Genomic DNA, 26960 nt, shown 5'->3' on the forward strand with positions numbered 1-26960 from the left:
AACATAATAGGTAGATGGCCGAGTAAAAGTCAGGAAAGTAGCAATTATATGATGGATTTTATAAAGGAAAGAGACCTAATTGATAACTGGAGACTTAAAAATCCAACAATTAAGGAATTTTCATGAAAAAATAGATCAGATTTCTTACAGATTATTGGTTAATTTCTGATCCTTTATCCAAATGTTTCTATATCAAAAATGTTGCCAACACCCTTGACAGATCATAAAACTACTTTTTTGAAGATATGTTTGTATGCCAGTAATCCGTCTAAAAGAGTGAATTCATATTGAGAGTTAAATAATTCTCTTCTACTGAAGGACTCTTTGGTAAAGGAAATTAAAACAAAAATAGATGAGTATTGGAAAAGGCATGTGTTGAAAATGCTTTTAGTAAAAATCGGGAGTTCATGACATTTGAATTGAGGTCTCTTTTAATGAGAAGAGGAGCTGAAATAGTTAAAAATAGAAAAATGATGGCTCTGTCAAGATCACCTGATAATTTATCTGAAGATAACAGGAACAGACTTCAAATTTACATTAAATTAGAAAATGTATATATTTAAAAGGCAAAAGGTACCTTTGTGCAGTCAAGAAGGAAATGGCTCTAAGAGGGAGAACAAAAACTCAATTTTTTCAAATTATAAAACATCACAATACACTTGGCACCATGACTAAACTTTGTTCAGATGGTGTCATCAAAGTGATTTCCAAGACTTGTGAACTTTTTTATAAAACTTTATATAAATCTATTTTTTCTACAGAAGTCATGAAAATTTTATAAACCTTTCAACTTCACTGAACATGTATTCATGTTCAGAGCACTTGATATTTTTGGTTTTGGAAATATGTTTAAAAAATCCATTCAAACTTTATATGCAGATGCAAACAGCTCAATCAAACTCCCGTATGGTACAACGAAAAGATTTGATATCAACCGTGGGATCCGTCTGTTAGGAGTTGGTGGGGTTTCTCTGGTGTGGTGTCACGGGGTCTGCTTCTGTTTTCAGCTCAGGTAGGCGGGGTGGTGTGTCACGGGATGCTGACACACCGGCGGTGCATCAGACGTCATTTGATGGAGCGTTACTTAGGAGCAGCGCGACTGACGTCTGGTGTCGGAGTATTGCCACCTCCTCAAGTGACGAGTAACGTGTTTAATTCTCCGCGGTGAGCATTACGGTCAACCTATGTCTTGGATTTTGTTTGCTTACCTGTTGTCCTGTATCCTCAGTCGGTCAGGTGTTGTGCCAAAAAGTGATTGCATGCCAAAAACTGATTTCCAATGTTTCCGTGTATTTTTTATGTGTAATATCTTTACGTATGTTGGTAAATAGACTTCGGTGAACAGCGTTTACAAAGGGGTTATATATAGAATTAAAAGATTATCTGTTTTTTCAAGTATCTTTATAACTCTGTGTTATTGTACTCACATTATAAACAATCCGGTCCTTTATCTCCACTTAAAATATTTTTACAGAACTATTGTAATATTTGCTGCCATTTCTGCTGTCCTCCTGGCCAACTTACTCTTACAAAAGACATTTTTAATGTTAATGAGATTTTTTTAACTGCATAAATAAAGGTTCTATAAAAGTCGCTGCCAAAAACTGATTGCGGCTTCTACCTTGTTACACGAATGTTGTTTGTGGCTCAATATGACTTTGTGTCATCCATGAGGGATGCATTTGACATATGTTTCACATATTATAGGCCAACAAGTTACTTATAGCAGTTTAAATACGAGCAATCAGTTTTTGGCAAATACCGGAAATCAGTTTTTGGCAGACAATCACTTTTTGGCACAACACCGGATCCATCACCCGCTTACCTGTCAGCTGTTTGTGAAGCCGCATTTCCGGGATCACTACGGAGATCATTTACAGCGTTTCTCCCACATCCCGAGAATCCTCGCCCGAGCCCGTACAGCCAGTGTGACAAGTGAGCTCTCCAACTCTCCCCATGTTTATTGCTGTTTCTTACCGGTGGTTTGGCATCTTCCTCTAAAGTTTCGTTTTTCTTTTTCTTATAGATCCACCCTGCGTGCGCGGGTAACCCCTTTCCCTCCGAATGCATGTCAGCCTCCTCCCCTGGTTTCCCTCTCTTTGTTCCTCTGTATAATCTCATCCCGTGTAAATAACTTTGACACAACAAATAAAGAGCACTCCCTGCATTTTCTGCGCTTCTGTGTGTTCTGTCATAGAGTCCGTTCACTCAGCATAACACCGTCAAAACACCGTATCTTTTCCTTCTTCCTATGCAGTTACTTTCTATTAATTTTAAAAACAGCAGTGTAATGTTGCTGGCAGAACTTTATCTATTACTCAACTAGCGGATGACTTCAAAGGGATTTATCCATCAGTGGAAGATCCTTGGTAGCCAAAGTTGAAGGCCTTTCCAAACTTTCCCTTTCCATGATGTTAAATATGGACTTTTTTTTTTTAATGGTACCTGGTTTGTTTTCTCCCTGTAAACACACAGGACTGATCACACCTGTGGTTCAGGTAAATACCTGAGTGATGACATGTTTCTGAGTCTCAGGTGAGTGTGAGGGAGCTCTGCTGCCCTCTAGTGACTGTTCACCGGGAACACATGGGCGGTGATTTATTTAAACTTTATTTAAAAAGTGAGTGACAGCAGACACTGATAAACATAGTTGTTAACATGATGTCTCATCAACATGAATCGTCATTGTTGTGTCCTTGAAGATAAAACAGGAAACCCACAGTTGGATCTCTGTGACGCAGACTTATGTATGTTGATCTTTCTGGTTGTCGTGACTGTATTTCTTCTACGTTTAGTGTTTGTATTTTCTGCTTTTAGGTTTGTTATGTAATCTTTAGGTTTATGTCATCATGTCTGCCATCTTTACTGCCTCTTGTGTTTCTCGTGTTTGATGTTCTCTCTCTGTCTCTCCTGACCAGACTTCATGAGGGTGGTCTGAGGGCCCGACATCCTCTAGTGCAGTGGTGTCAAACTCCAGTCCTCGAGGGCCTGTGTCCTGAAACTGTTAGTGTCCCTGCTACAGCACAACTAAATAAAATTAGTAGGTCATTGACAAGAATTTGACTGAGGTGGCAACCTCCAACCCTACTCAAGTACATTTGAATAAATGTAAGTGATTGGAAAAATGCACATCTAAAAGTAGTCCTTTTGCACCATGACAAGCTGTGACATGAATCAAATGACTGAACTGCCACTTCAGCATGCAGGCAAGTTCTATAGCAGGGATGTCCAACTCCAGGTCCCAAGGGTCGGTATCCTTCAGGTTTTAGATGTGTCCTGTTCTTCCAACACAGCTGATTTAAAGGGCTAAATGACCACTTCAACATGTATTGAAGTAATGAACTAATCACTCAGGTGGTCTATGTAAAACCTGCACGACACCAGTCCTCGGGGCCTGGAGTTCCCACCCCTGTTCTACAGAGTCTTGCAAATGACCTACTAATTTTATTAGTTAGAGTTAGGTGAGCAGAGGGAAGCAGTTTCCCCCTGATGAGGTTTATCAGCAGCACATCCACTGAGGTGGACTTTCTAGGGTCAGTTAGGATTGTAGTTTTGTGGAAGTCCAGAGGAAGTCGACACTCATCCAGACCATCAAAGATGAACACAACCTGGAAGTCTTCAAATCTGCAGATTCCTGCTTATTTGGTTTCAGTAAAGAAGTGATGAAAAAGTCCCACCAAGCTGAACTTTTCCTCTTTCAGCACATTCAGCTCTCTGAAAGTGAATGGAAATATGAACTGAAAGTCCTGGTTGGCTTTGTCTTCAGCCCAGTCCAGGCTGTATTTCTGTGTTAAGACTGTTTTCCCAATGCCAGCCACTCCCTTTGTCAGCACTGTTCTGATTGGTTCATCTCTTCCAGGTGAGGCTTTAAAGATGTCTTCTTGTCTGATTGTTGTTTCTGGTCTGTCTGGTTTCCTGGATGCTGTTTCGATCTGTCTGACCTCATGTTCATCATTGACCTCTGCAGTACCTCCCTCTGTGATGTGGAGCTCTGTGTAGATCTGATTCAGAAGGGTTGGGTTTCCTGCTTTAGCGATCCCCTCAAACACACACTGGAACTTCTTTAGTTTTGATTTGAAGTTAATCTGACACTTCCGAAGAGCCTCTAAATGAATAAAAGAAGAGAGGTTAAGATGTCAATGGCCAGAAACATTAAAAGCATTACTACCTGGCCCGAAGGTCCCGAAGCTTCAGTAGTTGCAAATACATTACAAATTTGTTTAATATGTGCATTGAAGGACATATCTTGGTCAAAAATGACTCCAAGGTTCCTCACAGTGTTACTGGAGGCCAAGGTAATGCCATCCAGAGTAAGAATCTGGTTAGATACCATATTTCTAAGCTTTTCAAGGCCGAGTACAATAACCTCAGTTTGATCTGAATTAAGAAGCAGAAAGTTAGCGGCCATCCAGGTCTTTATGTCTTTAAGACATTCCTGCAGTTTAACTCATTGGTGTGTGTTATCTGGCTTCATGGACAGATAGAGCTGGGTGTCATCTGCATAGCAGTGTAAATGTATGCTATGTCTTCTAATGATGCTGCCTAAGGGAAGCATGTATAATGTAAACAGAATTGGTCCTAGCACTGAACCCTGTGGAACTCCATAATTAACCTCAGTGTGTGAAGAGGACTCTCCATTTACATGCACAAACTGGAGTCTATTAGTTGGTTATGATTCAAACCACTGCAGCATGCTCTTATCCCTCTAATAGAAGATTATTGATTGATTATTGAGAAGATGCCATCAACCTCACCGTGCTTAGCTGATGAACCGGAGCATAAACCCAGCTGAGAGGAGAGAGTTGGATCTCTGGTCTGAAGATGTCTGATCATTATGCCGCTGGCTTTGTCTCCTTTCTTCTTCACTGCGTCAATGATACAGCCTGCCTTATCTGCTGTAACCCGGTTCTTCTCCATAATGCTCTCTTTCTCCAAATCCTTAAACACACCTTCTGCAACCAGGGCCTCGAGGAGCTGTATGAGGATTTCTTTTGACACCCTCGACACAAACTCTGTCCGCATTTTCCCAAGCTTCTCCTCTACAGGAAGGAGACAGAGGCATAAACATGCATCACACTCAGAAATCTGCAAACATTAAACATGAGCCACTGATCACTCACTCTTCGATATGAGTGAAGTCTGGTAACATTTCTTAACTCCCCACATGTCCTAAATTTGACTGATGTGTTTCCCTGTGATTTATATACTGCTTCCTGACAAGTTGCTCAAAACTTCGTCGCAACTTTAGAGTCAAGCATTTTCTGGTTAAAGTGAACAACTGTGAGGGGCTGAATAAGAAAAGACTGATTATTTTTAGACCTTAGACTTTTTATCATCATTGTGCAGTTTCTTGCACAGGGAAATTAGGTAGCTGGAACACAAAGGTGCAAAAGTAAAGAAAACAATATACAATGAGGGAAAAAAAGCAATATGTATCTATACATATATGTGAGTAAACTACTGTATATATATGGTGTATGTGTAGAAACATTGAAACAGAAACATTGTGGGGCTGTATACAAGGGCAGTTATATAATATAATAAATAAATAAGGGTGGAGGGGCTATGGTCATTTAGGGTGGGGATGGTAATTCCACTGAGACCAAAATATTGCACATTGGATGGCAGCAAAATAGTTGATCAATAGCAAAATATAGAAGAAAAACACACAGTTTAAATTCCGACAACGTCTCAAGAGTAAAGAGCTTTCTGTGAAAGGCTGGATTTTAGGTTTTAGTTATATTAATGGAGCAGATTCAAACTCACAATGAGCAGCTACCTGAACGCTACTCCAACAGAGATCAGTTATCTTGTTAATAATTTTGCCTCCTCACTATGTATGAAACTGGATATTGTAGCTCCTGTGAAAAATAAGGCATCAAATCAGAAGTATTTGACTCCATGGGAAAACACACGATGGATTCACAGGAGATTCATAGGAGAAAAACAGACAGACCAGTCACTAGAACGTGAGAAGACACGACTTAAATACGTATAAATATATAAGTAAAACATTAACTCATGGTCTTATGAACGCTCTAGGTATTTCAGGTACTGCACTACAGTGGTTTGTATCATATCTACCTAATAGACTCCAATTTGTGCATGCAAATGGAAAGTCTTCTTCACACACTGAAGTTAATTGTTAGTTAATTAGTTCCACAGGGTTCAGTGCTAGGACCAATTCTGCTTACATTATACATGCTTTCTTTAATAAAGCTCCATCTTATCTTAATGACCTTATAGTACCATATCATAGAGCACTTCACTCTCACACTACACGCTTACTTAAATCAATCAATCAATCAATCCCCCCCGACCTTACACACACAACACAGACATCACATGGGGATACAGGTTGGAGATTGGTAGCGTTACCGAAAAAAAAAACCCCACTGAAATATACACGACAATGGGAAAGTACAAGAGGAAAAAAAAGAGACCTCTACTCATGCTGGGCTCCTGGGAGGACAGCATGAGAACAGGAAACAAAAAAACTCCTCTGCACAAAAAAGCACATAAATGTCCACAGCACAACAATATGGATATACATATTATTGTTGGGTGGCTGTAGCTCAGGTGGCAGTAGCCTGTAGCCCCATGTTTGCCTACTGGTGGTGGTCAGAGGGCCCGGTGGCGCCTGTGTCCGGCAGCCTCGCCTCTGTCAGTGCGCCCCAGGGCAGCTGTGGCTACAATGTAGCTTGCCATTGCCTGTGTGAATGGGTGAATGACTGAATGTAGTGTAAAGCGCTTTGGGGTCCTTAAGGACTAGAAAAGCGCTATACAAATGCAGGCCATTTACCATTTGTTCCTAGAGTATTTAAAAATAGAATGGGAGGCAGAGCCTTCAGTTTTCAGGCCCCTCTTCTGTGGAACCAGCTTCCAGTTTGGATTCAGGAGACAGACACTATCTCTACTTTCAAGATTAGGCTTCAAACTTTCCTTTTTGCTAAAGCATATAGTTAGGGCTGGACCAGGTGACCCTGAATCCTCCCTTAGTTATGCTGCAATAGACGTAGGCTGCCGGGGATTCCCATGATGCACTGGGTGTTTCTTCTTCACTCACTATGTATTAACAGACCTCTCTGCATTGAATCATATCTGTTATTAACCTCTGTCTCTCTTCCACAGCATGTCTTTATCCTGTCTTCCTTCTCACACCCCAACCAATCACAGCAGATGGCCCCGCCCCTCCCTGAGCCTGGTTCTGCTGGAGGTTTCTTCCTGTTAAAAGGGAGTTTTTCCTTCCCATTGTGCTTGCTCATAGGGGGTCATATGATTGTTGGGTTTTTCCTCTGTATGTATTGTTGTAGGATAATTTAAAGTGCTTTGAGGTGACTGTGTGACTTGGTGCTTTATAAATAAATTTGGACAGAATTGAATTTAATGAATATCTCTTTTAATCCAGCTCAGATTTTTTTCTTCTCAGAGTTTCTATGAGAAAACTGTGTGACACCCTCTATGGAGTTAGCGCGTCTCCAGTCCGGCCACCCTGACATTAAGGGTCTGAGTGATGAAGAGCAGCAGGTTCTCCATGGAAACAACAACAGCTATGACTGGGTAGCTTGGACTGCATGTGTTTCTGCCTCATTAACATGTACTGAGACAAACTACTTATCTCCTACCTGCTGATCCCATCTTCTTCTCCTCTACAGGTCCATCCATCCTTACAACATAAACCTAAGGATGATCCAGTGTGAACTCTAATGCAGCGGTGGATGTCGGTAGAACTGCTGAATGCTCTGATGAGCATGAAGATGAAGTGCTGATCTCAGCTGAACACCTGTGGGAGATTTTGGAGTGACATGTTAGACAGCATGCTCCACCAGCACCATTATCCAAACACAAAGTAAGCCCACAGGGGTTTTTATTTTAATGGCATTCACACACCAAGAGAGTTCAGATACTTTTAAGTGAACACCATTGAGGCCTGAAACTGGTCTATACATCCCTCCATTCATAATAATGGACTATATTCATATAGTGCTTTTGTAGACACTCAAAGCGCTTTACAATACCACTATTCATTCACTCTCACATTCACACACTGGTGGAATGTGAGAGTGGTGGAGGCAAATCACAGTTGTAGCCACAGCTGCCCTGGGGCAGACTGGCAGAAGCGAGGCTGCCATATCGCGCCATCGGCCCCTCTGGCCAACACCAGTAGGTGGTTGGGTGAAGTGTCTTGGGTGAAGGACACAATGACCAGGACAGACAGAGCTGGGAATCGAACAAGCAACCTTCCGGTTACCAGATGAGCTTCCCAACATCCTGAACCATGGTCGCTCCATCCATCCATCCATTGATCCATATAATCCAGGGTCCCTTCAGTTATTGTCACTAAGTCCATATCTTTTTCTTTTTTATGTTTTTAGTTCTTGTCTACCCCGGGCTGTGGAACATCAGTGCCTGAAGACATTAAAATAGGGATGCACCGATACCGATACTGGTATCGGGTATCGGGACCGATACTGTAAAATGTGGTATCGGTTAACTCGTAAAAGTTAACCGATACCACGAACCGATGCTAACTTATTTCATTAATCAGAGGGTGGATTGTCATTTTTGTTGTAGTTTTTTAGATTGGCCACTAGGGGGACATCCCGCGCTAAACAGGCACAGGGTTAGACGAGTCAGACTGGCAACTCCAGATAAAAAAGAGAAACTGGAGGCTGCTGTAGCTAGGCTAAACAAAATGTCAGCAGTGTGGAACAGCCAACTTTAACTCAGGTTTTGGTAAAGCGATGAAAAATGTCAAGAGAAAATCCACGGGCAGTTAAAATAACAGAGGCTCTGACTCATTTTATCGCTCTGGATGACCAGCCAATGCCGGCCGTGGAAAGCATAGGATTGCACCGTCTTCTCAGCATACTCGAGCCGCGATATGAAATTCCCAACCGCCCACACATCAGGGAGATAATGGTGCCAAAACTTTCTAAAGAGGTAAAGACAAGCAGTGTGTGCGATGTCAGTCCTTGGTTTAACGGCACAGTGGACTGATGATCCACGGGCAGATGGGGAGTTCGTTCGTCAATGCCAAATACTTTCGTTATTTTGTTTGTTTGTTTACAATATGGACACTCTGCAACAATTTAAAAGTTTATTTTATTCTCAAACCTAATTTGTATTTATTTTATTCCAAACAGAAGTGTTTATTTATTATTCTGAAAGCTCGAGACAGTGCCAATAGTTCAGTGATATTTTGTTAAATTACAATGTGGAGACTCTGCAATAATTTAACAGAAGTGCTTATTTTTCACTTGAAATTTTTTTGTGGTCATTTTTATTAAGATATTATTTATTATTGGCAGAGAATAAAATAAAACCTGTCTTCCAATTCATTGCATTTGTGTGTGTGTGTGTGTGTGTGTGGTAGAAGTATCGGTTTTTGTACTCGGTATCGGCAAGTACTCAAATCCAAGTATCGGTATCGTATCGGTTTGAAAAAATTGGTATCGTTGCATCCCTACATTAAAATGACTTTAGATAATAACATGGACCCCCGGCTCCTCCTGCTCCCACATCAGCAAATGAAAATTCCATCCATCCATCCATCCATCCATCCATCCATCCATCCATCCATCCATCCATCTTCTTCCGCTTTATCTGGGGCCGGGTCGTGGGGGCAGCAGCCTAAGCAGAGAAGCCAAGACCTCCCTCTCCCCAGCCACCTCCTCCAGCTTATCCGGGGGAACACCAAGGCGTTCCCAGGCCAGCCGAGAGATATAATCTCTCCAGCGTGTCCTGGGTCTGCCGCGGGGCCTCCTCCCAGTGGGACATGCCTGGAACACCTCACCCAGGAGGCGCCCAGGAGGCATCCTTGTCAGATGCCCGATGTCGATCTGGAGGAGCAGCGTCTCTACACTGAGCCCTTCCCGGATGGCTGAACTTCTCACCCTATCTCTAAGGGAGAGGCCAGCCACCCTTCGGAGGAAGCTCATTTCCGCCACTTGTATCCGCGATCTTGTTCTTTCGGTCACTACCCACAACTCGTGGCAATAGGTGAGGGTAGGGACGTAGATCGACCAGTAAATTGAGAGCTTCGCTTTTACACTCAGCTCTCTCTTCACCACGACGGACCGGTGCAGCGTCCGCATCACTGCGGCTGCAGCACCAATCCGTCTGTCGATCTCCGGCTCCCTTCTCCCATCACTCGCAAACAAGACCCCGAGATACTTGAACTCCTCCACTTGGGGCAGGAACTCATCCCCGACCCTTTTCTGGCTGAGAAGAGAGGCGTGTAAGCCAGGACAGCCCTACAATGTCCAGTGCCTTCAGCAACTCGGGGTGGACTTCATCTACACCAGGGGCTTTGCCACCAAGGAGTTGTTTAACTGCCTCAATGACCTCGGCTCCGGAAATTGGCGGGTCGTCCCCATCATCCCCAGACTCTGCTTCCTCCTCGGATGAGGTGGGATTGTCAGTGGGATTAAGGAGGTCCTCGAAGTATTCCTTCCACCACCCGGCAATTTTCTCAGTCAAAGTCAGCAGGGCTCCGCCAGCACTATACACAGTGCAGGTAGAGCACCCCTTTCCCATCCTGATGGTTTGCCAGAATCTCTTCGAGGCAGTCCGAAAGTCTTTTTCCATGGCCTCTCTGAAGTCCTCCCACACCCGACTTTTTGCTTCAGCCACTGCCCGAGCCGCATTCTGCTTGGCCTGTCGGTACCTGTCAGCTGCCTCCGAAGTCCCACAGGCTAGCTAAGCCTGATAGGACCCCTTCTTCAGCTTGGTGGCTCCCTTCACCTCTGGTGTCCACCATTTGGTTCGGGTGTTACCACCACGACAGGCACCAACCACCTTGCGGCTGCAGCTCAATGCAGCAGCTTCGGCAATGGAGACGCTGAACATGGTCCATTTGGACTCAATGTCCCCAGTCTCCCTCGGAATGCTGTTGAAGCTCTGCCGGAGGTGTGAGTTGGAGATTTCACGGACTGGGGCCTCTGCTAGACGTTCCCAGCAAATGAAAATTCAAAGATTTAAATAATCTGACACGAGGCGGTAAAACAATCCAGAAACAACAGGAATCTGCAAACCTCTCAAATTTGAAGTACCTGACAAGCTTTGGTAGTGTGTTAACTGGAACCATAGTCTGGAAGGAGAGATCCCGGTCTCCATAATAATTAGGTTATCACAGAAGAAACCCTCAGATATGTCAGGAGAAGAGTGGTTTAACCTGCTTTCAGTTTAAGATCAATGAAATGTGTTCAAGTAAAGCAAACGGTGTACCTATTGTTGCTGCGCCTGTTCTGAATCTGTCCTGTGATGTTTGGAAAGCCTGATCTGGATTCATTATGATGAATATTGACTGTGTGCTGGGATAATGTGACTGTTCACATCAACAATAACAGAAAGGGCTTCATCAGCAAAGTAACATATCCACAAAGCCAAAGGTCGCCACTCCAACCCTTCATTTATAACGTTTAAATTAAACAGCTTGACCACTAATCCTCCTCACTCCTGTGGGTAACTCAGTCTGCCACTAGAGGGCAGTGTGAGCTAAGAGTTATTCAGAAGAGGACAGTGCTGCTGCTGTCTGTTCCTGTCTGCAGGTGAACATCTGTCTGTGATGTTTCAGGGACTCTTTGATCAAACATGTCCATGCTGATTGTCCTCAGCATTACTGTTTTACTGCTGCTTCTTTTCTGGAAGTGAAACTTCAGATCTGAGTGGTTTTCTGATAAAGTTCACTTTAGTCTCTCATGTTTGACAGCTGGAGTGTTGTTTATGGTAAAGTGTCAGCAGTCTGTGGTCTCAGTGAGCACTGAGCTTGGTTTGCTGCTGTTCAAAATGAGAGCTGAATGATCAGAGACTCCCAGCAGTGATCCTGAGTCCTGACATGACAGAAAGGTGGGCAGGAGCGGGAGTAAGGAGCTAGGAAAAGAGAAGAGCGGTGACAGAAGCACGCCACAGTGAAGATCACATTGTCATATCAGAATGCTGTGATTGGAGGATCACAGCCTGAGCCTGAAACATAACAGGAATGAACTTCTGTGATCCAATCAGAGGAACAGATCAAACCATTATGGTGGCATCTTTGTCCCACACCGTTGACAGACTGAAGATAAGAGCATCATAGATGAAGATGTTCTGCTGCAGAGTGAAGCGCTCTCATGTGATCATCAGCTGTGTGAACCAGGAAGGGACAGACGAGGGGCGGAGTCAGAAGGGCGGAGTCAGTCTGTGTTTATATTTTGAAATGTTGGAGCATAAATATATTGACATTGACATTTTCTCTGCTCTCAGCATCAAAGTGAATGCGGAGCTGTAATGTGAGAGACATTAAAACATATCAGAGGCATATTCATAAAAAATCCACATTTGTGATAATTCAATGAGCTACAATTCATTAATATTCCCAAATAAAACATGAAGGATATGCACAAATATGTACACACGTGCACATATTTACCAAGATTATTTTCAGAGTCAGAGTGTCATCTGGAATCAGACTATGTGCTGATGATTTCTGTGGTACAGATGGTCATATTTGCTCCATCCAGCAAAGTAACAAACAAAGTACCCGAGTAAACAAAGTATTCTTTATTTTTGCACCACTGAGAAATATAAATATTTCAAAATGATTTCATGAGGTGTCTTTTACAGTATGAAGATTTTTATTAGTGTGTTTGCTCACACCTGGGACTTTGCAAGAGTGCTGGACGCTTTCAGTACTCCAACATTTTTCATGCATCTGTCCCAAAGGACACATTTAATAATTGAAAATTTCAGGCTTTCATGGTTAATGTTTCTGTCCTGGTTCACAGTCTGATGCTAACAGACCAATAGAGAATCATCAGAGACTTACCACAGTGACCTGGTTTCCTGAAAACTGCTGAGGTCGACCGCAGTCTTTCGAGTCCTCCAAGTCCTCCAAGTCCTCTGATCCACAGCTGCTTGTAATCTTATTGTCTTAAACGGGGGGACGGGGGGGGGGGGTGGCTGCCTCGTGTCTCCGTGTGCTTCACTGAACTATGGAACTGCTGTGACATGAACTCTGACTGTGATGTCTGAGATAAGCTCACATGAGCATTCCTCAGCAGAGACCAGCATGAAGAATGACTCACAGTCTGGTGGAGAAAAATCAGCAGAGTGAAGAAAACAAAGTGTCTAACAGGACCGAGACACCCAGTCAGCATGAGAGGAGGGAGTCAGTGGAATCACTGAAACATGTATGAGAAAATGAAACAGTCCTTCTACCACACAGAGGACTCCACAGGAGAAAGTCAACAATCAACCAGAGTTTGTTGATGTTGATTGTTGACTGTTTGTGGAAGCTGTTTACTGCAGCAGGGCTCTGATCTCCTCCTCTGTTCTCCTCATCTGACTCTCTGATTAAATCAAACTCCTTCAGGATGTCTGGACCTGAAACACGACTGTTCTCCGTCCCACAGATCCTGAGGAGCCCTCAGTGAGGAGCCCTGAGAGGATGAATGTATCCCACTTGGGTGGCATCCACACCACCCACAGAGCTCCGTGAGTCCGATTCACTGAGACGCCTCTCTGACACAGTAATGGCGGTCTGCCTGTCTCACCTCTCACAGTGTACAGTCAGGGACGCTCTGTGAGTGATGAGTTTTAACTGTAGTTCCTCTCAATGAAATGGTCAATGGACTGATTCTTATATAGAGCCTTTCTACTGTCACGGGCAGTGTTGGTCAAGTTACTTGAAAAAAGTAATCAGTAACTAATCACTGATTACTGCCCCAAAAGTAATCCCATTACTTTACTGATTACTTGCTTTCAAAAGTACTTAGTTACTTTTTAAAAACGTAATTTTAACGTAATACTTGAAATGTGCAATTCACTTGTATTTTTATTTTTTATTTTTATTCCTATTTATTCTATTTATCCCCTTTGTATATTTTATCTATATATGTCTTTGTATTTATATATGTGTGTATATATATATATATATATATATATATATATATATATATATATATAATATTCTTAACTCTGTAACTTCTGTCGGTGCTGTGCTTTTTGGAAAACAAATTTCCCAGAGGAACCCACCCGAGGGATTAATAAAGTTTTATCTATCTATCTATCTATCTATCTATCTATCTATCTATCTATCTATCTAATTTACAACCAGAATAGGTAATAAAACAATAGATCTTTCAGCCCAATTCTACTTTTTCTGCATAATCCATCAGATAAAATGTAATCAGTCGCTTACATCATTGCCATGAGACACTCTCGCAAATGAAATCACTGTTTGGTAACGCAGTAATGCAGCATGCTTACGGGAAAGTAACAGTAATCTAATTATCTTTTTCAATAGTAATCCCTTTACTTTAAAAAGTAATCGGTATACAGTAACATGTTACTTGTGACGCGTTACTGCCCATCTCTGGTATGGAGCACACAAAGATATACAACATGCCACATTCACCCAGTCACTTACTTCTAAGCTAAACTCCGATGGATAGTATGTTGCCCAAGGATACTTGGCATGCATACTGGAGGAGCCAGGGATTGAACCACCAACCTTCAGCTCAGTAAATGACCTGCTAATTTATGATATATGGAGGAAGTCACAGTGTGTGTGTGTATTTGAACATGTGTACGTACTGTAACTATAGCTATAAACAAATAATCTTATTATTGTTGTTGTATGTGAGGTGGAGCAGCCAGCAGGGGGCAGCACACACTGGGTTCTCCACACTGAGCAGCAGCAGCAGTACCTGTGGTGCTGTTAGCACTGTGTGAAGTACTGGTACTAAGTACTAGTAGTGGTATAATAAGTATTTGTTAGCATCTTGGTGGGTCAGAGGCAAAAGGTGAGGTCAGGTGAGTCTGTGGCAGCTCTGTGTGCACACGCTGACTTCTGTTCCACTTCCTGTCGCACACACACACTCAGAGGACCAGGTGTGTGTGTGTGTGTGTGTGTGTGTGTGTGTGTGTGTGTGTGTGTGTGTGAAGCTTCATTTTCTCAGGACAAGGCAGGAAGTGCTCCAGGTGCAGCTGAATGAGCACTTCCTGTTGGGAAACGTCAACTTCCTGCAAAGGACGGCGTGCAGCTGGACAATAAAATCACAATAATAAACACAAAAATCCGAGACAGCCTGAGGCGACCTCGCACATCATCATCATCATCATCATCATCACTACCATTATTATTGTTATTGTTGTTCTTATTAATCAGTAGTACTGTATTTTATTATCATCTTATTTTAATTGTCATTTTATTTCTTCTGTTTTCTGTGTTTGTTTTATTTATTTTTAAACTTCCTGAATATTTATATTTATTTTGTGTTTTTCTCGTGATTTTATTGACTTTTTGTCAGTTATTTTTTATTTATTTGTTTTACTTACGTTATTTGATTCATTATACATTTATAAATAATTATTTTTCTATTATTTCTTTATTGTTATCTGTTTTATGTTTTTAAATGTTTTACTTCTTCTTTTTTAAAATATTTTTCTTTCTGTGAATATTTGTATTTATTTTCATGATGACTGATGATTATTGATCATTGATTATTGGGGGCATGACCTTCCTGCTGCCGTCTATAGCTGCAGTTAATTGGCTGTGTTTGGTCAAACTGCTGCTGCTGACATGAGCTGTGTGCTGCAGGTCAAAGGTCAGACAGGGCTCGCTGAGCTCCTGTGGTCAAACCGAGCCCTGGAATCTGGATACCTGAAGACCTCGGCCTGTTGCCACAGTGACCAGCAGGCCCGGGAGCCCCCCCTTCCTCCTCCTCGTCTGTGGGAATCCTCTGTGTTTGTTCCTCTGAGGGAGCGGAGGAAGACGAGGAGGAGGAAGCTCACTATTTTTATGAATAAAGTTTGTGGATTCAAATACTCAGCTGTGTTCATTGTTTGGCTTCCTGTTTGTAGAGTTTACACTCAAACCTGCCTCAGACGCCTTTAACAGCACAGCACACCAGGGCCTGTGGTTTTATTTTAAAATCCTTCACTTTTAAAGCTGCAACAGTGTTAGCTCCTTCACAATAAAAGCCTGAATGTCTGAAGCTCCGTTTTGGTGAAGTTCTTGGATTTTATTTGGATGTTTCTGAGTACAGCTCAGAGTCTATGAGTGACAGCCATTTTTAAAATACAGTCTGGACTTTACTTTGAAATTCTGACCCAAATCACTCCACACTGTGGTTCACACAGAACCTGGTTTAATTTGATGTTTTTCAACTCAGTCCTGAAAAAGTTGTGAAACGTTTCAAAGATGAATAACAGAGAACATTTTATTCACATTAGAAGAAAGAAAACTGAGCTTATTTTGAACTTGGTGGCTGAAAAATGTCTCAGAAAGTTGTAACCAGGCAACATAAACTTGTAAAAGTAGGTGGGACTAAGGAGAAACAGCTGTAGAAACATTTAGCAGCTGAAAAGGTTATTTGGCAGCAGGTCCATACTGTGATTGGGTATAAGAAGAGCATCTTAGATGGAACAGTTTCAGTTTTAAAGTCTCGTCATGTGTAGAATGTCATTTCATCCACAGACAGAAAATCTGGAGGAATCTCTGTGTGCAGGGATCAGTGTTAGATGCTGCTGATGGTGCTGACAGCTGGCACATCTGGAAAGGCTCCATTAGTGCTGACAGGAGTGAACAGGTTTTAGAGAAACACCTGCTGCGTGCAGACGTGTTTATCAGGGAAGGCCTTCATGTTTGAGCCCACACAGCAGAGGGGGGACTGCTGAGAGGTTAGAAGCCCTCTGTGAAAGTCCAGTGACCATAGGTCACAGACTGGCACGGACTGATGGTCCAAGCTACAGACGCCATCAGAGCTTTATTAATGTGGTTCATTTAACATGTGAAAATAAAAGATGAATAAATATGCAGTAAATTATTGATGATACTGATAGAAAACAATCATATCTATTTTATTTTTTATTATTACCATGTAGTTCTTGGATAGTATTCAATTTTAAATATTTTTTATGAAATTTAATTTCACTTTTAATAAAAACAAGATTGTTATGCATTTATTTGTAATGAATTTATTTCTTTTGTTATATTTTATTTGACCAGTTTTAATAGTGGATGTTTTATTTCTTCCTGATGCTTATTTCTGCAGCGGCTGTCACGTTTAGCCAGACTCGGTTTAAAAAATGTACTATTTAAGTTTAGTGTTCCTTCTTCCTTTCCTCCTCCTCTTTGTTTTTGGCGCTTTCTCTCACGCCTCCGCAGTTTCATTGTTCCGCAGCTGAAGCTGTAATAAATCACGCACAGTGGGGCTGCCTCTGTGGGCGTTTCTTCTTCTTCTCTCATTTAAACCGCAGAGTGTGGGGGGACCCGGGGAGAACGCCTGCAACCCTCTGCCGGACTCTGTGCCCTCTGACCCGCCGTGGATCCGGACTGATCCGGACCGAGCCGCCCTTCTTGTGCTGTAAGTTGTGCAGCGTTCAGGCTTATGTCCGCTCCAGGGTCCGCTGGGAAAAGGGACGTTTTTACAGGTTAGGGTTGCAGGTAAAAGCTGATTATAGCATCAGGTGTGACTCCGAGATGAACGGGCAATGAAGCAGAGCGGACTCTGCGCCGACAGGAAGCCTGTCATCAGTCTTCTTAAATATTACTACTTTACTTTTCACCATTGAGCAAACAATTCTTAAATCAGGCGTTTTTTTAAACGGAGTTCGTTATTGCTCCAGTTTGTGCTCCACTAAAGCCGATCGGAAAAGCTTATTTCTGCAGCGGCTTTGCCAGACTCGGTTTAAAAAATGTCCTATTTAAGTTTAGTTGTGCGGGCACGTGCACGGTCTCATGCATGCGGACGGCTAAAAGTTCCCACGAGCCGCTGGAGTCGTCCCGTGCCTTCGGCATGCGGCTTGTCCGTTTGCGAACACTCGTGTTTGCATTAGGCAGGTTGTGTTTACCAGCAAACTTTACTTAGCGGACGTTTTAACGCATTTTTAACCCGCAGTACTCAGTCAGCTCAGCGCGCGTGCACACAGGTAGCTAACGTGTGCACGCGCCAACATGAGCTGTTTTTGTAGCGTGCACGTGCCTGCAGGTGAGATGATTTCAGCGCGCAGGCACGTGAACTGCCGTGGATCATAATGAGATCTGCGCCTGCAGTAGGAAGATTAATTAAAGGGTTAAAGAGTGTGTCCGTGCAGAGCTGTGTCCACGGCGCCTGAGCCAGTTACAAAGGGGGCTGTGCGCGCGCTCAGGCCTCACACTTCATGCTGAAATGCCTCAAACTCCAAACAAACCTCAGGGGATTTTTGAACGGACTCTGAGGGCGCTGAGGCCAATTTATGGCCCTCTGATTGGTGGCTCACCCTGCGTTCAGGGACCTGGATTTCCTTTGAATGGAGCTCCGTGCTGACTGTATGTATGAGGACTATGTACGAGGCAGGTAAACACAGGTGTGACCCACGTTGCTTTATTACACAGACACGCCGTCACTTATTACAGATGTAACAGTGTGTCTGTGGCTGGAGGTTCATCCAGATGTTTCAAACAGCTGTGCTGAGCCTTGTTGGCTTCCACTCTTTTAAAGCATCAAAGCTGGTGCTTACCTATGCACACCTGTGTGTAAGTCACATGATAAAGAGCTCATATTTACTGTAATGCATTAAAGCCTACCGAGGTGTGTGTGTGTGGATGGGTGCTGAGCTCAGCTCTTAGATGCTTTTATTTTGGTAAAATCTGAGACTTTCTGTCTAAAAGACACCGGTTAGAGTTTTATTGGAGAGCTAATTGACTCTTTGTCACAGCGCTGCAGTAAAATTTGATTTTGAAGGTCATGACCTTTCAGTCTAAAGCACCCTACAGAGTTTTTATGTGCAGCAGCAATAAAACACTCCTCCTTTTCATCCTCCGTCTGCTGTCTGAGGGCTCAGTTTTCTTCTCTGGTTTTAATGTTCTCAGAACAAACGTGGACTCATAAAGATCAGTTTTAATCTTAAAATATGCTCTGAGTCCACAGGAAGAATTATTCATAGTAATGTTGATCTGATTAAAAAGAACTAAAATAAGAAAGTAAAGCTTTCGATGTTATGATGTAGGAGTTTTAGAGGCAGAAGAATGAGACGTTTAAGACCATTTATTCATGATGACTTTTTAACTAATAAAATATGACAGGTTTTTGATCTTCACTAACATTTTGTCAGGAATAAGCTGATATCTTATAGATTTTATTCCCTCCCAAACATCCAAAAGTCAAAGAATCCTTAAATCTGAGAATTTTTTAATGGAGTTTGGTGAGAGTTTCACTCGCAGCAGAAGAACAGATTATTGATCCAAACAATCAGCACGTGTCTTGTTTCCAATATTAGTCTTTTATTATTTCCTGTGTTAAATCTGTGTTCACTGCCAAATCAAACTTATTGATCTTCAGTTTGTGATTTTGCACCTGATGAATTTCCCGAGAGTTAGAACAGGAAGACGTGGTTATCTTTTTTCTGCTCAGGCGGGAGCAGGAAAAAAAACTCAGCAGTAAAACCTTCAGACCTCTCAGCACTGATCATTCACATGTTATTGATCACTGGTGATCACACACTGACGTTATTGTTGGTTCAGTCACTTCAATTTGTTAATGAAGTCTGGATGCGTGACCTGCTCTGACGTCCGTCCATCTGTCCAGCTGCTGGTGTCCTCGGTGTGTGTGGGCGAGTTGACGGAGTTTGTCAGCAGGAGTCCTGAACCTGCTTGTAATCAATACGCCTGATACGACCTCCCGTTCATCTTTGTCCGCTTTAATCTTTATTTGTGAGCGCAAAGAAAATTCTTAAATTACAGAATCTTTGAATGGAGTTTGGTGGGAAACACTGTTCTTATAAACAAGCCTGAGGTCTGTGGGCCGAATGGACATCAAGATTTTAATTTGAATACTTTCAGAAAACTTTACTTTCACATAGTCAAACACAGTTTGTACATTTTTATGAATTATGTTGTTTGGGGGTTTATTTACTCATTATGACATTTTCATATTATTTATTATTATTTTTATTATAAGATTTATTCAGTGCATTAATTTAAATGTCTTGTTATCAAAAATACATCTTTGTTTTTTATTTATTTAATATTTCTGACTTTCCCTGTTTTCCAGGTGTAACCTCGTCGCCATGAGTCTGAGTGCTAACGACCTCTCTGAGCTCATTGAGCTGTGGGAGGAGCTGAACCTGACCTCCGCTGACCATAACCTGTCCCACGTGGAGGCGCTGAGGTGTTCGGGCACCGTCAACCAAACCGCCTTCCTTCACACCCTCTCCGTCCTCTACGTCTTCATCTTCCTGGTGGGCCTCGCCGCCAACGCCCTGGTGGTCTGGGTCAACCTGCGATCCGACAGGAACCGCTACGAGACACACCTGTACATCCTGAACCTGGCCATAGCTGACCTGTGCGTCGTGGCCACGCTGCCGATCTGGGTGACCTCACTGCTGAAGGGAGGTCAGTGGCCGTTTGGAGAATCCGTCTGTAAGCTTACTCACCTGGTCTTCAGCGTTAACCTCTTCAGCAGCATCTTCTTCCTTGCCTGCATGAGTGTCGACCGCTACTTGTCCGTCACGCTGTTTGCCGACACCCCCGACAGCCGCAGGAAGAAGGTGGTGCGCCGGCTGGTCTGTGTTCTGGTTTGGATGATGGCGCTGGTGGCCTCCATCCCAGACACCTACTTCCTGCAGGCGGTGAAGTCGGCGCACTATGATGGCGCCGTCTGCCGTCCAGTGTACCCGCCCAGCAACCCGAAGGAGTGGATGGTGGGCATCCAGCTGAGCTTCTTTGCGCTCGGCTTCGCCATCCCCTTCCCTGTCATCACCATCTTCTACCTACTCCTGGCAACGGCCATCCCTCCCACCTCAGACCAGGAGCGGCGCGTCAGCCGGCGGATCATCCTCACGTACGTTGTAGTCTTCCTGGTGTGCTGGCTGCCATTCCACGCGGTCCTCCTGCTGGACACCCTGTCCCTGCTGAATCTCCTGCCCTTCAGCTGCCGGCTGGAGAACTTCCTGGACGTGGCGCTGCACCTAACACAGTGCTTCTCGCTGGTCCACTGCTGTGTCAACCCCATCCTGTACAACTCCCTGAACAGGAACTACCGCTATGACCTCATGAAGGCCTTCATCTTCAAGTACTCCACCAAGACCGGGCTCACCAGGCTCATCGATGCCTCGCATGTCTCAGAAACCGAGTATTCAGCAATGACCATGGACAGCCCGATGTGAACTTCAGAGCCCTCCAGGACTCTTTCAAAGACTTGTAAATAACTTCCACCCACCCCAGTTGGTGGCACACTTAACTTCATCCAGAGGAACTGCTACAGCAACGCCGAGTAGGCCTTCAGACCTGCACCAGGTTAGGGTGTGCGTGCTTTAGCAGTTTTAATGGACTGGGCTGGCTCAACTCGTTCAGGACCTGCAGTCGGTTCCTCCATCTGCTGGTGCTAGCTGCAGTCTTTCCCAGCTTGAGCCAGGTGAACCGCACCAGCTGATTCCTGGATGGTTTATTGACCTAATGGCCAATGTCCTGATGTCTCTTGGGAATGCTTTTTGAGTCATTAGCTTTTTAGGACTCGGGAATGCATCCTAACACCTTTCTGACACATCGTATGTTATTGAATCGACTGGTGACAGAAAGACATTCTGGCCATCAGATAATCATTTGTATCTATAAAAAAGACTTTTCTTTGCTCTGCTGTATCTAAGTAATCAAAACAAAGACAGCACAAAGGTTTGTGGAAGCATGACTAAACGTGTCAGCGTTGCTCCGATCAGCTGCTTTAACTCACTGAGCTTTTACCTGTTTCTTACACACGCTCTGTATTAAATACTCCAACATAATGTACTGAATGTGAAAGCCATGTCCTCCTAGATGATTATAACTCTCTTACGTAGAAAATGCATGAAGGCTCAAACATCAGCAGGTCAGTGTTCGGTGTCAGCTACTCGCTGAGCCTGGCTCAGACCCTTCACCACCTAACCGAAGTTCAGAGGTCAGAGGAACACTGGAATATGTAGAGTGAGCATCCACAAACCTGACAGTCAGAGCTGAGGGTTGAAACTCGCCTGAGAGACGACCTGAAGAACGTGAAACTCACAGGATCACCTGAAGGCAGTAAAAAAAAGTTGGTTTTTTCCACTTTATATGAATCAGAGGTGGAAACATGATGGAGAAAAACATTTTTCACCTTCAGAGACGACCCTGAAATCTGTGGACGTGTTTCTGTCCAACAATCTGGAAACTATTAACGGGAAATTCTGGGTTCAAACTGGCGAATGACGCACAAACATCATTAACAACAAAATATTAGGAAGAACTTTCTGTCTCTGGCAGAAATTCTTGTTTTCTGTAATGTTTTTGCCAAATATCCACATGCTCTTTCCAGGAAACTTTATTTTGAAACTCAGAAAGAAACAGAAAGGTTTTTTTGTTAATTATCAGCATATTTAATCTGTCTGCTGTCAGATTACCAGACTGTGACGATGTGCTTCATTTCTGTATTACAGCTCCTGCACGAGAACCAATGATTCTGACCAAACTCTGTGTAAAAACAGGGAGTTTTAACTCCGGTTTCCTGTGTGATCTCCTGCTCGTTCCTGCTTGTTTCTGCTTTGGGTTCACTCTGTAATAAAGATGGAGATGAGATGAGTGTGTGTGTGGTTCATGTTTGTTGTTGTGGTCATCATGTTTTCATGTCTCCGTGTTGCCAGGATTTTCTACGTTTAAGGTTTTGCTCTTTGTATTTTGTGTTCAGCATTCAGTTTTCCCAGTTTAGTCCTAGTTAGTTTCCCCCAGTGTCCGTGTGCCTTTTGTTTTTATCGGCCTATTAAACAGCTCACTTTTTGTTACACGTTCCTTGGTGTCTGCATTTTGGGTCCTCTTTGCAAATTCATACAGTGCTGCATACTGTGACAGTCCGAGGGAGACTCGGCGGGTAAATTCTCAGTCTCATTCACTTCATGAACATGAACAGTCTCTTCATAGCTCATGCGGTAAGCTGCGGTGATGACGTGGGCGTCGCCCACCTGGAAGCCGTGGTGGTGGAGCCTGGTGCTGCTATGGCTGAGGTGGATGTGGTGCTGGAAGCAACCACCGGTTGCGATGAGGAAAATGCAGCACTTGTCTTCTGCGGGATGGACACGGAGACAGGCGGGAGACTGAACACGCCAACCTTTACTCCCGTAGCTGGCGAAGGGAAAGCAGCATCACAGAGGGGCTGGAGTGATTCAGCCTGCATGGTGGGGGGCTGCTGCTTTGGCGGTGAATGTGAAACGCCTATTGTAGCCAAAACAAAGTTCTTGTGACGCTCCAACTAAACGCTCCACAAAAAGCGGAGTGGCTGTAGCTCAGGTGGTAGAGCACCTTCCAGTTAGTGGCTGTAGCTCAGGTGGTAGAGCACCACCTGAGCTACAGCTACTAACTGGAAGGTTGGCAGTTCGATCCCAGGCTCCACCAGTTTGAAAATATCCTTGGGCAAGATACTCTCCAATGCGTTCATCAGATTATGAATGTTAGACAGTAAGCACTAAACAGTTTAGAAAAATGTGCTTGTGTGAATGAATTAGTTGTATAAAATGCTTTGAAAATAATAATGGATTGCATTTATAAAGTGCTTTTCGAGACCCCCAAAGCGCTTTACAATGTAGCTGCCATCACCAGTGTGTGAATGTGTGGATGATTGAATGTGTAAAGCGCTTTGAAGTCCCTAGGGACTAGTAAAGCTTTACAAATAATAATGGATTTATATAGCGCTTTTCGAGACCCTCAAAGTGCTTTACAATGCCACTATTCATTCACTCTCATATTCACATACTGGTGGAGCTACAGGTGTAGCCACAGCTGCCCTGGGGCAGACTGACAGAGGCGAGGCTGCCATATCGCGCCATCGGCCCCTCTGGCCATCACCAGTAGGTGGTGGGTGAAGTGTCTTGCCCAAGGACACAACGACCGAAACTGTCCAAACTAGGGCTCGAACCGGCAACCTTCCGATTACAAGGCGAACTGCCAACTCTTGAGCCACGATTGCCCAATCGTTGAGTGCTCAGATAGAGTGGAAAAGAACTTTGAACCAGCCCGTTTACCATGAAAACCGACTGTGTACAGTCCTGAGTCACCGTGGTTACTGGAAACCTCCACCACACACTGCAGCCTGGAATGATAAACAGCTGCTACCAGAAATATTACAAATACACAAGAAGCGTGTCAAGATATGTGGAAAACACGCTGCACTCACAGGGAAACATGCACACAGACATGTGACCTGCGTGTATGTGTACGTGCACTGAAACCTGTTTTTAATAACAAACCTTTTATATTCTGAGAGGAGTGAGGATGACTCTTTCGTGGCATACATTTTTAATTTCTCTTTGCTATTTGGGCTAATTGGGACCTGGTGTAAAAACAAAGAATGATCTTGGGCTACGAGGGCCTGATATCCACACATATCTTTAAATTTCGTTAGAACAGTGGCAGTGTAACGTCCTCGTAAGTGGTAATCAGGCTACTACGGCCCGAGGCCATAAGATGTTTGTGTAGCTGCTGTGTTTTTTACTATGTTTAAGAGTCTCTGCAGGTTATTCCTCTCAGGAAGAGCACCGGGCTGCAGATTGGATAACCATGACAATGTGACCGGGGTTTAAAGCCGCTCTGACAGCTTCCGGGAGAGAGAAGCGAGTGAGTGCGACAGTGAACCGATTTGACAGCAGACTCAAACCTGGTCCTGGCTTCCAAATTCGTTGTGTAATTCTTTATATGTGTAAGCGTGCTCTTTGAGAGCCGCCAAAGGCGTGTGTTTAAGTTCAGTGCTTATTTGTGCATAAGCTGAAGGGGTGAGCCACTTTTTCTTTTTTCTCCTGTTTCTGGGCTAGGGAGCGAGGGGGCTATTGTCATTTGTTTGTTTTGTTTTTTCTTAGGATTTAGTTCGTCTTCACTGACAGGACTTGGTTGGTTTTGTTTATTATTTTGTCCTGGGTTCACCCTGAGGTTGTGCTTCTTGTCACTCAATAAAATCACCTATTTTTTTTTTACTCATAACCGGGTTTGTGGTTTGTTTTGGGAACTAGGGCGGGTACGTGGTTCTCTCTCCTCAGAATCTCATGTGCGTCTCAGCACGCCTAGACTTGGGGCGTAACACAGGCCCGTGTAGAGCAGAATTTAGTGGTCTAGACAACCCAAAATGTGGTGTCCACATATGTGGACGTCAGGTCCTAGGAGGTTAATAATAAATATATAATTATAATGTTTCATTACTACACCAGTGAAATATAACTGTTCAGTTATTATTTCCTTTAAAATGAAAGTTGCAGATTAATGAACTCAGGTCCATCAGGTCCAATGAACCCTGCAGGCCGCTGAAGACAGGAAGCATATCAAATTTGACAGTAACATGAAAATACAAGGTATCGGTGAGGCTTTGTGACACCTGCAGCTATTTTGATGTGCATAAAAAGTCTTTATTAAAATAGCTTTAGAGTACATAAAGTCAGTATGTTTGATCTGATTTGATTTGTCAGCATGTGTTGACCTTGTGACCTCTTCCTGACAGCAGGAAGTGGGTATTGAACAGAAGGTGTGGAAAGCCTGGAGTGAAAGGTCTGGTTAGGTTTTGTGTGCAACGCTCTCAGACTCACCTTTTTTCCATCCAGGTGAGCCTGAGAGTGCTGTGGCTGCTGCTGGTGTCAGTCACGTCTTCCTCCAGCATCAGGATCAAAAGACAGAAAGGAGAGGAACAGATGAGCAGAGCTCAGGTAGCAGGTTAGCCGTGGATTATCCATCAGCAGCTGCAGTTGGGCGTGTTTCAGGTGTCATGTGTCAGGTTACTTTTAACAAGCATCCATCTTCTTCCGCTTTATCCGGAGCTAAGTTGCGGGGGCAGCAGCCTAAGCAGAGAAGCCCAGACCTCCCTCTCCCCAGCCACCTCCTCCCGGTGGGACATGCCCGGAGCACCTCACCCAGGAGGCGCCCAGGAGGCATCCTTGTCAGATCCCCGAACCACCTCAGATGTGGAGCAGCAGCGGCTCTACTCTGAGCCCCTCCTGGATGGCCGAACTTCTCACCCTACCTCTAAGGGAGAGGCCAGCCACCCTTCGGAGGAAGCTCATTTCTGCCGCTTGTATCCACGATCTCGTTCTTTTGGTCACTACCCACTGACCATAGGTGAGGTAGGGACTGTGAGATCATTATACTATCTTATGCCACGTTATACCTCTAATTAAAGATTGTGAAATCATTATGTAGTTTTAGGTTGTTCTCCTGACTCAGAAGAAGGTGATAACTATTACATTTATTAGACTGATTTGTATTACATTAGACTGCTGATTTATTGTGAATGAATTACATTGTTTATGATGCAGTATAATTCAATTCAATTCAATTCAATTTTATTTATATAGCGCCAAATCACAACAAATGTCGCCTCAAGGCGCTTCATAGATACAGAGAAAAGCCCAACAATCATATGACCCCCTATGAGCAAGCACTTTGGCGACAGTGGGAAGGAAAAACTCCCTTTTAACAGGAAGAAACCTCCGGCAGAACCAGGCTCAGGGAGGGGCGGCCATCTGCTGCGACCGGGTTACTGCTGAGTTATAAGAAATGCTGTTTGTGTAGAATCATGGCCTTTCTTTTCTGATTACAATGAGAACAGAACATGCTGTAGAGGTTTTCTGCCCCATCTCATAAGGAGGAGATGAAACAGGAAGCCAAGGCATCACTTAGGCGCCGTAAGAGAGAAAGAATGTGAATGCTTAGTGTGGAGGGGGCCAAAGCTATGAGAATGTGAGAAACGGTCAGACACCCGCCTGTCCACATCTTCCGTCTAGACGTTTTAATGCTCATTGTGTTTGTATGGAATATGGAATAAAGAGATTGTTGATTGAGCATTTATACACCGAGTGTTCTTCCTTCAGCCAAAAGATCAAAGAATTGCGATATTTATCAGGACGTAGATCGACCGGTAAATTGAGAGCTTCGCTTTTACACTCAGCTCCCTCTTCACCACGACGGACCGGTGCAGCGTCTGCATCACTGCAGCTGCAGCCCCAATCTGTCTGTC

The 26960-nt window shown here is 43.7% G+C and overlaps 1 protein-coding gene across 3 annotated transcripts; it reads left to right on the plus strand.

Moving 5' to 3' along the window:
• Positions 1–16948: 16948 nt before the first annotated feature.
• Positions 16949–22867, plus strand: ackr3b (atypical chemokine receptor 3b). 3 transcript variants are annotated; one of them, XM_085134375.1, is made up of 2 exons: positions 16949–17418; positions 20019–22867. In XM_085134375.1, exon 2 carries the CDS (start codon positions 20035–20037, stop codon positions 21130–21132), a length of 1098 nt encoding a protein of 365 aa, XP_084990501.1. In that variant the 5' UTR covers positions 16949–17418; positions 20019–20034; the 3' UTR covers positions 21133–22867. The 3 variants fall into 3 exon arrangements, with proteins under 3 accessions (XP_084990501.1, XP_084990499.1, XP_084990500.1); XM_085134373.1 differs by having other exon boundaries at positions 16950–17351; positions 20019–22866; XM_085134374.1 differs by having other exon boundaries at positions 17350–17431.
• The last annotated feature ends 4093 nt before the right edge of the window (positions 22868–26960 follow it).

Source organism: Neolamprologus multifasciatus, chromosome 15 (assembly GCF_963576455.1).
Source record: "Neolamprologus multifasciatus chromosome 15, fNeoMul1.2, whole genome shotgun sequence".
Lineage (NCBI taxonomy): Eukaryota > Metazoa > Chordata > Actinopteri > Cichliformes > Cichlidae > Neolamprologus > Neolamprologus multifasciatus.

Excerpts from the sequence above, each read along its gene's own strand:
- ackr3b (XM_085134375.1), top strand. The coding sequence starts at position 20,035 with ATGAGTCTGAGTGCTAACGACCTCTCTGAGCTCATTGAGCTGTGGGAG.